The 16327-nt window shown below is 39.0% G+C and overlaps 2 protein-coding genes across 3 annotated transcripts in view; one reads left to right on the top strand and one right to left on the bottom strand.

Annotated features, from left to right (window-relative positions):
• Positions 1-2871: 2871 nt before the first annotated feature.
• The window catches only part of dock1 (dedicator of cytokinesis 1), a 165908-nt gene continuing 152452 nt past the window's right edge, over positions 2872-16327 (top strand). Inside the window, exon 1 of one of the 2 annotated variants that reach the window (XM_067487363.1) lies at positions 2872-3149. In XM_067487363.1, coding sequence (XP_067343464.1) covers positions 3107-3149 — 43 coding nt within the window. In that variant the 5' untranslated portion in view covers positions 2872-3106. The remainder of the gene's footprint in view (positions 3150-16327) is intronic. The other variant, XM_067487364.1, reaches the window with a different exon arrangement.
• LOC137105333 (inhibitory synaptic factor 2A) overlaps positions 11925-16327 on the bottom strand; it is a 90707-nt gene continuing 86304 nt past the window's right edge. The window contains exon 4 of the mRNA XM_067487368.1: positions 11925-15157. Coding sequence (XP_067343469.1) covers positions 15103-15157 — 55 coding nt within the window. The 3' untranslated portion in view covers positions 11925-15102. The remainder of the gene's footprint in view (positions 15158-16327) is intronic.

The following is a 16327-nucleotide window of genomic DNA, read 5'->3' as shown; positions in this document are numbered from 1 at the left end:
AATATTAGTTTATACATTATTTATTTTAGTATCTCAGTGTCAGTTTCAATTGAGTAATAATATCTTTTGGGTCAGATGTCAGACAATTAATAAATGAAAGTTTTGTACACTGTAAATCATTTCAGGTTTGTGATTTAACTGAACTAAGGGTTAATACTTCAACTTAAGTTTATGGGTTTTGTGTATGAATAAAACTAACTTAGTTAAGTTAGCTGAACATGGGAAACTCAAGATATTGAGTTGTTTAGTCACAGGGTCTCATCATATGGTGAGTGAAAATTTCTACATTTTGTAAAGAATCAGAAAAACTTCCTGCTGCAGCTGCTGAAGTCCTTTTGTACCAATATCAGCTCAAAAACAACATCCAAAACTGCTTCCTGTGTCTCTGGTAAATTAGAAGCGTCTGTTGGTAAGAACTGTATTCATCAATAACATTTATCGTAGTTACCATATTTTTTTGTTAATATGAAATTAACTATGTAACATACAGTATATTAAATACACACAGAATGTTTCCATCATTAATGTCATCAGCTACTGTCAAACCAGACACCAACATTTCTAAATGAGAATTGCACGGATGAAGAGAAAACGCAGGTAGGTATAGGATGCAATCAAACTTCATGTATTTTACTTTACAGAGTAAAAAATAAGGTCAACCATTTATTTCTCCTTTCCTCTAAAATGGCCAGTTGTTACTCTCTTGTTCTCTGCAGCCTTTTCTGCTTGTTTCTTTTCACTGCACTCACATACGATCACTCTAATTTATTATAATAGAATAACAACCATGTTGGAAAACAAATATACAAATTAAAAGTGAGCCTGAGGACATAGATTGGCATTTACTATGTGTAAAGTACTTGAGAGTTCTTATCATCAGAATATGCAGTGTAGTGTAGCTGACTGTACTTACTGTATAGCCTGATGAATGACACTCAGCTGCACATTAATTATACTGAATTTATTATATCCCCAACAGGGATCCCTGACAGACTGTTTCACACACTCTTGAATCTTTTTAGACCGTATAACTTGATGATTGTAATTTAATATGATTAATGCCTAACATTGTCTGATTTAGGAAAATGTCCAATACTGTTAATTAAACCTTATAAATTATTCATTAAATATTTTTCAGAAAGACTTTATCAACAATTTGATTTATGTATTGCACAGTACTATTGTCAGATTTGCATTTGAGGTGTTTTTTTTTTTTTCTATTTGAATTTTTTAGGATTCCGTTTATTTTCTTTCAGTTTATTACTTTTTGGACAGTTCTTCTGGACTCAAAAGTAATTCGATACAGTTTAACACAGATCTCCAACGTCACAGCTTCTTCTGAAAATGAACTGGCAGTTGCTTTGATGTTTAATGAATTTCAGTGTTTTTCAGTGGATTAACAGTCCCCAGACATCTTTCAAAGCAACTTTAGTCCCACTAGGTGGAATAACATTTTCTGAACGCCTTTCAAAGACAGAGATAAGGCAGTGATGTCTTAAATATCAATTGCTGTGACCTGCTTTAAGACACATTATCAAGCTGTGCTACATGCTACAAGCAGCAGAAATGTGCAATAGTGTGATAGAAATTGTATTTTCTGTTTGCACTAAATGAGGGATAACATTAAAACAAATCAAAAACCCCACTGAGCAAGAATACAATTAAGTATTGAATACGTTAGCATGCAGCAGTGCCCTCTGCTGGAAATCCTCCAATACAGCAAGTTGTTTAAGTGAGGGCAGAGGAGGCCATGGGGTCATACCGTCAGTGTGTGAGGCGTCTCTAGTCATAGGATGCAAACCAAAGGATGCAACATTTATGCAAACAACATGAATAAAACCGAGCAGGTCTAAATGTGTGCACCAGGTGCATCCCTTAGCTCCCCCCGGCATCACAACACTGCTCAGAGTAGCAGGCTCACTTTAGGCCCCTACAGCTTCAACACTCAGCAGGAAGGAAATGGACAAAGACCACATGTTACTCTGCATATAAGTCTGTTGGAGATTTAATCACAAGAAACATCTCTGTGGTTTTTACCATGTGGTAATGAAAAACACACATTACCAGGGTGTACTGAATACGTAATTTTTTATAATATGAACATTTTAAATAAATAGTTTATTTAATGAATGTGACCTGTCAATTCAATTAAATTAAATATATGTATACAGGTCAAGCTGAGTCAAGTGGAAAATTCTGACTGTTAGAATTTTACTGTCAGAAAGGTGATAATTCTACTATGTGTTATTATTGAAGTCATAGCAGGTTGTGGAGTTGTACTGCAGTGCATCTCATTAAGAGTTGGTGCTAATGTTTTAGACCCCTCATTCATTTTAAATACGTTGGCCAAAGATTAAAAACTGACCGAACAATTAAAACATTGGTAAAGTAGAATTCTTGGCACAGCCGTCCTTTTGGTTTGCATTAGATTGTACCGGTGTACCTAATAAAGTGGCCAGTGAGTGTATTTAGCAGTTAGACCCAGTTTAACTCAATTCACAACATTCATTGCTTTTTTTAAAATTCATATGTAGACTTATGTACATAACTTTCATAACTCTATGTGCTATTGTTGTATAAATTAACTAAGTTAATAATACAACGTATTGCCAGGCTACAGCTCAGGCCTATTAGTATTTTGAATAACCATTTATATTAATAATGTATAAATTTGGATTTTTATTTCTTTATGCATTTTATTGTGACGTGTAGTTTGTGTGAAAGAAAAAAAAACATTAAGTTAGTGATAAATGTATCTTTCGTAAAGGGAACTGCTAGCGTTATTGCTGCAGATGAATCCGGAGCAAACTAACCAACTTTTCGCCAGTTTCCGCCTCAGCGCTGAACAGCACAACTGGAAGCTCAGCAGGACCCGAGGTGTCCGGACGCCTACAGGCTGAAAAACGTGTGTTCCCTTCCTCCCCCTTGCGGAGCGTCCTGTCACTGGTGGAAAATGGCTGCTCGGAGTGGCTCCTCAAAGCTCAGAGAAAACTGACCAAAAAAACAAAAACAAAACAAACACAAAGTCCACTTAGACGCCAAGAGGTCACATCTGGACCTTTTCTGACAAGGACAACGAGAACTCGAGGACGTCCCGACGCTGAGGATGTCTCGCTGGGTTCCCACCAAGAAGGAAAAGTATGGTGTCGGTACGTAGGAAAACTTGCACGCTCCATCGTTAGCTCGTCGTAGCTCTGTGCTCTCTGACTGCTCAAGTTTGGGGAAGGAGTGTGATTGGAAACGGGGGCCGGTGGATTTGTTGCCCACTTGACGGAATGCGGCACTTTACGCGTGTCTTTTGTCCCAAAGTGTGGGGACGCGAAGCTCGCGGCTCGGGGTACTTGTTTGTCAGCCAGTTTGCCTAAAATCCGAGCCGAGGGGGATGTGTGTCTTTTGTGAGGAAGAGGACTGAGTGTGGATCGGGAATGGTTTGAGGCGCGCCTAGTCGGAACGCAGTTTCCTGTGTTATGGGGCCTTCGCTACGAACCAACTAGCTTTGAACAGGCTTCCCATGACTTGAAGCTCTTAACTTTTTTGTTTGTTTGTTTGTTTTTGCTTGTTTGTGTTTACGGCTAAAAGCATATCCAGCTTCTTTAGAGCCACTTCCTCATCTTTGTAACCTGGAGTCCTGTCCTGAGAGCCCCGTCCCGTTTAGCTTCTGCTCTCCTCAGGGGATTTTATTTAACAACAGGGAACACGCATCCTCACAGAAGTATCAGTAGTTCCTAAGTCTTATCGCGATACTAAAAACCTCCTTTGGAAAAGTACTGCAACCTCATTTTATTCGTGGTGTCAAAGTACAGATCAGTAAAATGTATTTCTGCATGTTTACTGCCAAACAAGTCCAAACAGTATTTGTGGCTACTTTTTTAAACTGATTCTAAAGAAATTGGAATATTTGGGGTCGGACCACAGGGTTTCATTTATTTCTAGGCAGTTTTTTATCTGTGAACCAACGAGTGTGTGCGGAGGTCTAATTTCAGATGACATTTTTGAACATTCTTTGGAATCCTTTTGTAATCTCGAGAGTTTTGTGGAAATTTCTTTTGCAACATCATTTGGTCACAGCTTCATAAACCATCTGTCAGCGAAGTTTTGCTTCATTCTCACTGTGCCACACTTGAATCGCTAATAATACTAGTATAAAGGGAATGATTCTTATTAAACAGCTTGGTTCTGTTCAGCCAGTAAAGGAGCACATTACACATGTCTTTCACAAGAATGTGTTATTTTTTACCTGTGTAATAGGCCCCACCTCCTGTGTATTGTTGTAAGGCATGCAGCTGGGCAAGAGATGCTGATGCTGACTGCTAGATATGTTCAGCAGGTTATACTACAGCTTTGATTGACATCTTGATTTACAGCTGAGCTCTCATATATTCATTCCAGTCCATACTACACGTGCCTGTCGGCCATTTGTCTCAAATTATTATATGCCCGTGCATGGAAAGTATAGGCTACTATTCTGATGCCATGGGGTGCATCGATATATTTCCGAAATATCCATGATATTTTGAAAAGCAGGACTCTTCCACAATCTAGCCGAAAAATCTCATGGGGCTCACTGAACGCAAGAGTGGATAAGTCATTAGTAGAAAGAGAAGCAGCTGCCATATCACTGTTGTAGAGAAATGGTGGGTGCACAGCCATTGCACTTTTAATACTCCGTGTGTTGACCAAGAAGCACTAATGAGCTCTCTCTGAGCCCTCTTATGCTGGCTGTGCACGCCATGGACCTATTTCTGTTTCAGCAAAACTTTTGTCATACCATTTACTACTCTCATAATGGCCCCATGGCTTTATTAGTGTGTGTAGCACCACTGTCTCCTTAGAATTTTCACAAAACTATTAATAATAAATGCTGCTGTCTTCTTACATAGACCATAGCAGTGATAAAGAGTTTTGTTATCACACCATTTGACTTGTATCACAGTATTTGGCTGATTAGGGAGGTTTTAACACAATAACCAAGGTTGGAACTAAACTATATTAGTTTGGTGTCGCAGCAATAATTTTAAAATTCTCCACGATTATGGTTTTGCGTGGGTCTCCCTCTTCCTTGTTGTGCTGTGATGTTCTCTGTGGCTTGTTGTGCTTTTCTGTGTGGCAACTAAAGATCTTATTAGCTGATTGTCTTCAGCAGAAGCAGCTTTTTGGTAAACCAGCCAGGTTAGTTGTATTAAGAGCTTGGTTATATAACACCAGTCTTTATTACCCGAAAACTAGGGTGACAGACGCTTACAACGGTTTAACACTGGTCAGAAGCCGATCCCCTTTAGTCTTAAAACATTTTTCCAGCATTTTAATACAGTCGTGTTTTAAGACTTCGTATTGACCAGGGTTTGGTGCGTGAGCTCCTCGACCCAGTTTTGGGAACTGTTCCTTCATGCAACTGGAATCTTCCCTATTTCACCAGAGGCAATACACGTTATTGCTTTGCACGTTGTTTTTTTGGGATTGCTATTACCCTGAGCCATCAGCTCAACTTCCTCCTCCAAATGAAGTCTTGAGATCCACTACTATGTTCACGCTGCTAAATCAACATAATAAATCAACATTCACAAATGAACATTTTGTCACATACAGAGAGAAATACTGACAAACTTCAAGTGGTAGTTAAGGCTTTGGACTTTTGGACTTGACCTCATTCATTGAGTCACATTGACATCATAAAAGACAAATAGAGTGATCCATTTGTTAAAGAAATGTTAAAATGATATCTTTCTTGACCCTGAGCTAATTTCATTATACGTTTTTTTTTTTTCTTGTCAACTTCCAACCAGCCTGGCACAAATCAAAGGGATTGAAAGTTTTGAAGCCTAGTTATTCTTGTGGCATTTCAAAAGTGATTTAACAGCACCTCAGGGAAATGTTTTTTTAGCTGTCTCCTAGTTCTGTGATGAATTTACTAGAAGTACTTTTTGATGCTAATTTCAAGTGTTGCCTCATTAATTCTATTTCATCAGAATGTTTCTGTTCCTTAAGAGATACTTCAGAGGCTTGTGGATCTAGAAAGCAGACCAGGAAACGCTGAGCAACAGGACTGGATCCACATATAACCTTTGCGGCGATTACCCTTGGGAACATTTGCTGCCTTGAGACATGTTACCCTTGACAATTCTTTCTTTGTTATTTCGCTTTAGGTAAAGTGACATAATACCAGGTCAGAACGTAGACAGTGCTGTGGCTGTTTTGAGCAACAGTTACTTTCTTCTAGCTTGCGGTTACAGGTTTGGGCAGTCAGGAAATGCTGCTTCCTGAAGGTCAGATGACAGACGTGGAACTTATCTAAGAAGACAATTGAACACACACACATACACGCTGTGATCTAAGCATTTACTCTCATGGGGCTATGATTCACATTTTTACAATGGTGTGCTGTGAGGCTGCAGACCAACAGGACAGACACCTCTAGACAGCTCTCATTTGGAACAGGTTATTGCAGAGTGATACATTAAGAGCAGAAAATAGAGATGCAGTTGCTTCGCCTCTTCACTGAGGCTGTAAGTCATTTGTGAAGCCCCCACCCTGAACCCAGGAAAATCTCCCACCCACAAGTGCAGTAGGCTAACAAATATGGTTGCAATTAAAATGAGGTCTGGGTTACTACATAAATTCTAACTGTGTGTCTGTGTGTAAGTTCCCTTTCTCGTATATTATTGTTAAAGCGCTGGAGCAATTTGGTGTGAAGTATGAGAGTTGAATTTGAGTTATAGCTTTTTATCAATTTACTTTTTGGTTTTATATACTAGGAGTTGATTTTATTTCATTTCTTTCAGAGAATTACTTGTCTGAGGCACAATAAATATGAAAAGGGAGAAAGTATGGCTTTTGTCATCACTGTACTCCCTGCCAGATATTGTCGCTATTAATTCTGACATAACAACGCATGCAACAATATTAACTACACCGTTCCTGTTATAGAACAAGAAAAAAAACTAAAGCTTCATCCAAGAAAAAAAGCTGAGCCGACAAGATCAGAGACCGGTTGCTTATACTAGAGTGAAATAAACCAGCTGATTAATAGGATGGAACCAGAAGAGGTAGGAAGATGCTGTGGAGTCCAGCACAAGAGGGGTGACTCCCCCCCCTTGTCAGATGTGTAACAAAACATTTTCATCTTTGTTTGGTCTGCGTTACATGCTAGTGTTGTAGACTATCAATCCAGCACCTTTGCCCACGAATATACTGCATAGGGGAGATTTGTGTCCCAGAATGTTTTTGCATGCAGAATGTTGATTACACCCTCCACCTGGCACATCATCCTGCTCAGTTTTCCTACCCCCCCTCTTTTTAATACAATGCTGCTGTATTTATTGAGCTGTCCTGCAGGCTTCCAAACAAAATACTATCCATTTTCTGTAAGTCAGCAATGCATAAATGTTACTTAAAACCTGAATTGGACCACAATTTATGCTCCCTGTGTGCTAAACCTTCTTCGTGGCTTCACTGGATGTTGTAAATTGTACTCTCATGGCTTACTACTGGTTTATGGGCTTCTTGCACAAACCAAATTCAGAAACTCAAATGCATTGATCTTTGAGACTACTCTTTAGAGTTTTGTTTTCATTAGACATTGCCTCTTTGTCAAAAGTTTGGCCATCATCCTCCTCTTCTCTCTTTGGAGGTCAGGATGACTATGCTATTATTCATTCTGAAAGGGAATTATATATTAACTCTGCTGTGTTGCTTGGTGAGGCAATTCTAATAGTACAGCTCCCAATGGCTTGCTGTGAGATGATGGAGAAGACAAATGGCAGCTGGCCTATTTAATCAGTGCATAGCTAAGTGGTTTCACACTTATTTCTTCATGCCTCTCAACTCAAACAAAGGTAGAACACTTCGACGTTTTGTTTAAGTGTCACGGTCGTCCAGAAGTTCGAGGTGAGGGAGAGAACAGAAAGAGGCGGTAGTGTGCAGGTTAACCTTGGGATTTGTGTCTTAACTTGTAAATAAAGTGCATTATTTGTTACCATGCGTTTGTTTAGTCAGAAACAAAGCAAAGTACAAGTAAAATCAGAAGAGTGCTTATCATTTAACATGTTAGGAATCAGAAATTAGTCATCAACCTTTGAAATCACGTGTACTGTTTGCATGGGCTTGTCCTCGTTCGTGGTCTCATCTGTTTTTGTTTATACTGTAACCTCTGGAGAGACAGGCTGGTGTTGCAAAATGTTACCATCAGAATGTAGTCTGCACGTTTGGGCAAGATGTTTCTCTACATGATGGGACACACAAATGTGTTGCCTGAAGTGCTTTAAGAACCAGCCCCACTTATTTTCAGTATGTCAGTGTTTCCTCTAGAATACCTAAGCATTTACCAAATAAATACATGTGAACATCACCACATTAGTTCAAAGGGTGACTAGTTTGCATCCATTCTATAAGGGTGTGGTTCAGTCTTTTTTTTTTTTTTTTTTTTCATTTTGTTTTTCCTTTTGGAGCAGACAGCAGCCGTAACAAGGCAAAGCAATGTTCCTCTGGACTTTTTGAAATTCTTTGAATCTTGAATTCTCTGAATAATCTTAAAAGTCAAATATAATTTGACTAAAATAAGTGTACATGGAAAAAGTCACACCAGTTTAGTCTAGGATTGTATGTCTTTGAGGTTTGCACCACATATGATCAGGGTATTAAAAATAACTTTGTTTTATGCATTTTTGTGTCTGCAACACCTTATTGTTTGGTGCCTGTGCAGTTTGAAAATATTCCTCTCACCAAGTACTAAACCTGAGTAATTGATGCAAAATGTGCAGTATTATGGCAGTTTACAATCTGTAGCAGAGAATAGACTGTGCAGCGGTGTTGATGTAGGGTCAGAATTAACCAGTAACCATTTAGCTTGGGTTGTAACTTTGACTGTTGTGTACCAAAGATGTTAGGAGACGTAATTGTGTATATTATTGAACCATGTGAAATTTCACCACGTAATGTGTAAACGCTGTGTCCATTTTAGTGTAACCCTCCCTTTTGATCGTTTGGGCACATAATTCTCACTTTCCGTTAAGTCTATTGACCAAACACCGTGAAATGAGACAACAGTCATTTTATTTTATGCTCCACCCGATGCCATTTGGATTTACCTCTGCATTCTATGTAAGAAGCAGAAACGTTAGAATTGCCACACCTGCTACCGTATGTTAATATCTCCCTCATAGCTCCACCTAGGGATGGAAACTACCATCCAACTGTATCTAAATTATGTAATAGCACATGTCTAGATCAGTGACCTTTGTTTCACATTGGCTTGTTACACACCAACAGCCATCTGTCAAGCGAGCAAAAGCAGCACAGCAAGACACTTTTCAGACAATGCACAAGCTGCTTTGCATGTCCACAATCAATACCGAGGGTACTGAAGGCCACCTGCCTGCGTAGCTGAGTAATAGAAACAACCCAAATTAGTCACTCACATATACAGAAAAGGCTATAAGGATGCTCTGTTAAGTCCAACGCCATCATCAACATCAACTGAGCCAAACAATCATATTTAAGGTTAATACTTAACAAACTTGAGTCTTATAATAAGTTACTCAAAGGAAGTTTAATTAATTTTTAGGTTTCATATGTCTCCTCTAAAATATTAGAACCTTTAAGCTGTGATATGATATGGGGCAGCCATTTAACGTAGTTTTCTAAAGCTATTGGGTTGTAATTATAAACATCAGCTTATTTTAACATCTGAACAGTTTCGTCTTAACCTCAACAAAATGTAATTCTGTAGCAATTGGCACCGATACGTAATTTCCTGTGGCTTACTCAGACAAAGCTCAGAGTTAAAAATGCCACACTACTATGAGTGCAAAGCCAATCCTCAGTAGTGTGAGCAGAGTGATTTGTCAATCGGGTTTGCTTATTTTTGAATGTGTACTTTTCAGATACTCAGCCATAAAAGTCAGAAAGCATTTCTTTTCTTTAGATTAGTGTTTTCCTTCACAGGCGACAGGAGCTTGAGGCAGAATAAGCTGCTCAATTGGTTTGTGGAAACAAAGCTTATTGTCTAGGAATAAAAACTAGAGAAAAGAATTAGCAGTGAATATAAGACTGTCAGCTCGGTTTCCATTGAGAGTTCTTAACAACAACAACAACTCGCGGGCCACTCTGGCTGAGGCTTTCATTCTACCAGAGTGATGAGCTTGCAGCTGAGCTGACTCTGTGCCAGCCTGCCAGTGGCTGAGCTGACACTGGGTGACCTGTCTGTTTCTGTGTGTCAAGCATGGGCCAAAAGGACTCGCTCCTGGGGGAGAACTCGCTTCCTTAGCACCTCAGACGACAGAGTCTAGCTCTAAGCTGTTGACAGGTATGACTTTTGGCTGAATGCATAACGTAAAGATGAGTCCCAATGGCATCAACACGCAAACTGTTACAGAAGCCCCATAAGCTGCAGTGCCTTCTCTATACTGAACGTATTTATCTTGCCTAACTAAACTTCCCCATAGTTATGTTTCCAGTCACTGTAGCCTTCGGTATTGGTTTTGAGATTTGTAATCCCAGAAGCTCAGATTCAAGCATTGCAGAAATCATAGGGCTCAACATCTCTGAGGCTATTCGGGTTATAAAAATGTCAACATTAATATCAGCTGCAGTCCATATTAATGTTGCGTTTGTCACCTTTAAAATGTCCCTTGGGTTGTTTTGAGGACTTGTAATGGAGGTGTCAGTCATTGATTGTGGTTGCAGACGGGCTTGGGACTGCCACATGCAGCAAGAGACAGCCTTTCAGTGCGGCTGGCATTTGATGAAATGGCCTTTTGTGTGTTTGTATGTGTGTGTAAATGTGTGTGTATGTCTGGCTAAATACTTGATAAAGTGTGAGGCTTGCAGCTCAGATGTTGGTGAGCTCTGGAGGCATTTTAGATTCCAGTGAGTGGCAGGTCTAGTCTGTGATCAACCTTTAGGGATTTAGATGAAGTCGTTCTGCAGCTGTAGCGGACACCACAGTCCCTTTTGTCTGAAAGACGACGACACAGATTGCGGAGACATAAAGTGGATTTTTACTGGCCATCATATCCTCTACATAAACTTTAAAACGTAATCCTCCTTCTTCATTTACTTTTGTATGCTAATACAAAGCAAATGCACTACAAAGTCAGTTAAAGTAATGCACAGATCCAGCTACAGGTGTTCGACAAGGGTCAACCAAACAACCTGATTATCAGAACAGGACAGCCACGCACTGTTTAGAAGCAGTAGTTAAAAATACCTCCTCTGCATTTGAAATCAAATGTGCAGTCCTTTGTGAAACCACAAGCCCCACATTTTAGCAGCCACCTAACTGAGATACTGAAAGCAAAAAGAAATAAGCTAGCAAACACTGCAATGGATTAACCTATTGTATAAATGCAACATTAGATGCATAGTGTTTGGTTTTGCTGCAGACTCCAAATTGTGTCTGAGAGCTCCCATCTGGCCTGCGCTAATGCAACTAACTTTTGATGAAGTTTAGTTCCTGTGTTATACTGTTATTATTCTGATCACATTTTTCCTTTTGTCTTTGAAACATATGCAGATATATAGTATATCAAATGGGACATTGTCTAAACTGATTATGCTGCAGATTTTTTTTAGAAAAGAGTTGGAATTAAGGTCCATTTGCAATCGTTAGAAGAAAGTGTGTGTGTGTCCAGCAGTTAATTATTTAGAGAGCTGCTTTGTACTATGCAGGTTTGGTACCGCGGCACACGCAAAGTCCACTTAAAAAAACAAGACCAAATGATGGTTTTGTCACTGTCTGAATACATTGTGTGCATATTCTTATAAGAAGTTCCTCTTTGCAATCATTGGGAGAGCAGCCTGGCTGTACATTTCAGCAGCTAAGGACCTTTAGGCCAAAAAAATGGTTGGACCTTTGTTTTCTCTGGATGACTAAACCAGTGGCCCTGGTGGCAAAGAAGTTTACTGGATTATACTGTAAAGTTAATTGCCTTCCTCTGTTCCAGCAATTTACTGCATAACTTTGTAGAGGTGTCCATTATTTAAAGAAGTGCAAGTAATCTTGGCTGATATTAAAGAGCTTTTTTTAGCTAAATTGAAGGTGTTGTTGTTGCATGGTGCAACATGATTGTTTTTAGACTGTGGATGATGAAGCTAAGAGCGGTTGGAAGTAACTTTGACTAATATTACTGTTACTTTTTGGTAGGACAGTGCAGTCTTTGTGCCATGTGGCTCTCTCACCATAGACAGTGACATGTGCCTCAAAGATAACTTCAGCCTCATGATTATAAATGCCAGCATGAAAAACAGGTCCTTGGCATTTCCTTCTTCACACATCTATTTTGCTTTACTCGTAATACTGGGTGCAGCAGCTACCACCTGATGTAGGTCACATATTGTATGTGCTATGTGTAAAGTCACAATTTGGCAATGCGCTGCCAAAACGGATTCAAAGTAAATTTGCTGACTCAATCGCAGAGTTACTTCACATATTTTAGGGTAATTAAGCGCTCATTAGCATTCGTATCACAAGAGATGTAACACAGGGCAGGAAGTAATTAGCTACTTCTTGCTGTAAAAAAAAAGGCTAAATTGTGTAGATTCTGTCAGTTTACATGTCACGCTCAGTATTTGTGTGCATATGGGATACATACAACCCACTAATCTGTTAATTTATAAAAGATGTCCGCAATCATGTTATCACTTTGGATAAAAATAATAGAATAATATATAAGGTTCTTCATTCATCTTACTTGTGTGCAAAGTGCAGACAGGTTTGCTGTGCTGAGACTGCTTTGTGAGAAGCTTTGCTCGGTGGTCTGTAATGAGCTAGCTTCTGCTTCTCTCTCTCCCTGTTGTATCGAAAAGATGATTTTCAATTAAAGGAATAACTTGGCTATGGAAGCAGAGTTATCAGCTTGTGTTAGATTGTACCCTGAGGCCTGTGTTGGAGCTGGGGCTCGTGGCAGGAACTTGTGCCAAATGGTATTAAAGCTGTTGGCATCTAGATCTGGCACGTTGTAGTTCTGTTGCTTCCTTCACCTTGCTTCTGTCTTCATGCTCCCACATCGGTCTGCTGCTGCTTGTCTCTGTCTTTTTTATGAGCTATTGTTAATCCTTCCACTGTCACGAGAAGCATTAATATTAAGCATTGTGGCCGACTGAAAAGACCCCACCTATTGTGTTGCAGTGATATCCCAAGTGGCATCACCTGCTTGTTTTTAGCCTGTGTGAGAAGAAATCTGGTCCTCACTGTGACAGTGAGACTTAGGGCTTTACTCTTAATACCACTCAGCTTCTGTTGTCTTAATTTCAAGTTAATAACAATCGTATTACCTTCAATTTCCAACTCTAAATAAGCTAAAATGCTATTTTGTACGTTTATAACTTTAAGAGGCGATTGTGTATGGTTTTTTTTTTTGTGATTTTTACAATCGCAGCTTCACGCTATGCATTTGCATCCAATCTTGAACCAAATATCTAAACTTTTGCCTAAACCCTATTAGAGAGAAACTTGAAATTAATAATCGTGTTTTCCCTGCCTTGTGCATCAGTGAAGAAGCGCTTTCCGAGTCTGATCTGAGTGTTACAAACATGCTGAATAGTTTAATACTTCTTTGGCTGTGCATCCTGCTGACTAACGAACTATGTAATGTATTGCATTGTCTCAGCTAAATCCCAGTGTTCTATTGACTTGCTGTCAATTTTATTAACATACTTAAAGCTTTTAATTTCTTTTAGAGTGTTTGAAATGATCTTTAATCCTCAAGAGTACAAAATAATTATGGGAAATTGAAAATAATGTGGATTCTAGACCTTGATATATCCTTACACTCCTTTAAAAAATCAGATTCTTAAGAGTTTGTAACAATAGCTGCTTTTCGATTTGTTTGAATAACGCAAATACTTTTGTATTCACCTTTTTGTTTTTATTTTTTTTCTTGTCTGTGGAGCTGTAGGAGTCTACTGATACAAGTATCCCTTGCTGACGGGCTTTGTTCATGCTCAGTTGGAGATGAGGAACTGGCAGCCATGAAACCCTTACTACCCACATACTGTGCAAGCTTGTGTGTTAAAGTCACCCATGCTAGAATAGTTAGGGATCAGTAACTAGTTAGTCAATTGATCAGTCAGTTGAATCATCAATCATTTTGATAACAGATTAATTGCTAAAGTCATTTATCAAACTGCTTCCAGCTTCTTAAATAGTGATGATTTGTGTGAAGGGTTTGTTTTAATAGCACTAGGCCTGTTGGAAATTTTACAGACTACAATATAACCACAGCAACAAAACTGTGCATTAGAAAACACATGTTCACACTGCAGTCATACTGCATTCACTTGAAAAGTTTTTGAAGGAATAAGATGCATTCAACACATTTAATTAGCCCTCAAGGATAAAGTGAATTTAGCCAAGAATCAACCTGCACAAAGCACATTTAGGCTACTTTTTATTTCAATGTCTTGAAGTTAAAAGCCAAACTTAAGTTCATTTGAGAAATTTTTTTTTTTTAAGTCACCGATTGGATAAAATTCCTTTGAACCATAGTTCAGAGGCATTGCTTTATTGTTAGTGTTGAGGGAGTGAGACAGAGGAGATATTCTGCAAACAGCACAGCAATGCAGTAGGAACACCATTTCCTTCTGTGCCCCCCTGGGCTGATGTTCTTCACGTTATCCTAACAGCACTTGGCAGATCCCTGAAGAATACCTGTCAGCTGTGCAGCAGAGCTCGCTTGCAGCCAGCTTCATCTCATCACCGGCAGGGCTCATCAGGAAAACACAATAAACATCTGCAACAACACCTCACACAGCTCCCAGTTGTCCCATGCAAATGACTACACTCGGTTGATGCCAAGAGAGGGTGTGTGAGTTTAGTACCACAGTTGTGACCTTTTAGGGATCATAGGCTCTCAAATCCAGTTTTCACATGTAAATGTTGGATACACAACCAAACTAACCCTATACAGGAATACAGGGTAGTACTTTCAGCATAGACCGTATTCAGATGGTGGCTATTTTCCTCTGATATCAGTTTCAGGGTTGGAAGGTTATCCGAAGGACAATTTTGTATTGTATTGCTTTGTTCCACGTTAAGTTCGATAAACGTCACAAATCTGACAGCTCTCATGTTTTTGGTGCATTCAAGTTCCACTTGCAAGTTGGTCTTCACCGCCACTTCTCTCTTCCCCTCTCTTTGCATGGTTGGCGATCTTTTGGGAACCTGTGAAATTAGAAAGTTTTGTCAGAGACTGCACATTTATAGCTACAACCTGGAACACAACAATACATTATCCTTTTGATAAACTTTCCATGTTAGAGAAGTTAGAGGAAATTGGTTGCCATGGGAACAGTCATTTAGGGACATTGAGAAAATTAATTCTCCTGTTTAAATGATATGATGTTTGAATATTTTTATCTTTCTCTACAAAGTTGAATTTAGCTCAGTGTACTGCACTGAAGCAATGTTTCAAAAATAACTCTTGCACTTGAGATGCATTAGATTTTCTATATATAGTCAGGTTTATAAAATAGTCCTGTCTCATGCTTGTAAAGAGTAAATGGTATGGTCAGTCTATGTTAGTCACTTACAGTCAGGTACATCGTTAAGACAATGCACTATCTGGTGTGTGTGTGTGCTTGCATACATGTGTGGACAACCCCTCTCTAACTCCTTTGTCTTACCTTGGAGACTCATAGTACAGCTGGAGTGTAATAATCATCCTCTGTTCAGCCGTATTGCATGGAAAGGGCGTTCTGTGTCCTCATTTAAGTTAAGTACTGCATTAAATTCATATTCCCTTGCTTAGTATTACTGTATATTACAATTTCCTCACAATCGTTCCCTCTTTGTGACTGTACACTCAGTCGGACCCCGTGTGTCATAAAGGGGTGTTTGTATTGTTACTGAGGCGGTTGGTTTAATTGCGAGGATCTAAGATTGTAAGTAACCGTGTGCTAAATAAACCATAAACCATTATTAGCGTTTTCAGTTATATGACGATGTATCAGTTTCACTTCCATGAACACATCATGGGCAGCTCAACAGTTTTACTGGCAATCTAGGAAAGCAGCATACCGGCATCCAAGTGGAGACCAGGGTTATATTACAAATTAAGATAGTGGTTAATTTCTGGATGAATGAAATTATAAAATATGCAAAAAAATAAAATAAAAAAACTGTCCATTACAAATGTAGAAAATTGCTTTTGTCTGACCAACTGCCCAAAAGCCAAAGAAATTCAGTTACATAAAAACTGTTTATTTTTTATGACTCTAAACATGCAGTGAATCAATGGTTCAGTTTTGATTCTCTGTGACACAGTTTAAAAATTGTTTCTTGATTCCAAGGTAAATTTTTACACAAACTTGTTTCTTGGGAGAAAGCCTATGA

The sequence above is a fragment of the Channa argus genome, chromosome 20 (genome assembly GCF_033026475.1).
Source record: "Channa argus isolate prfri chromosome 20, Channa argus male v1.0, whole genome shotgun sequence".
In the NCBI taxonomy this organism is placed as follows: domain Eukaryota; kingdom Metazoa; phylum Chordata; class Actinopteri; order Anabantiformes; family Channidae; genus Channa; species Channa argus.
Note: the sequence above shows the minus strand (reverse complement) of the source record. Positions and strands in the feature narration are given on the sequence as shown.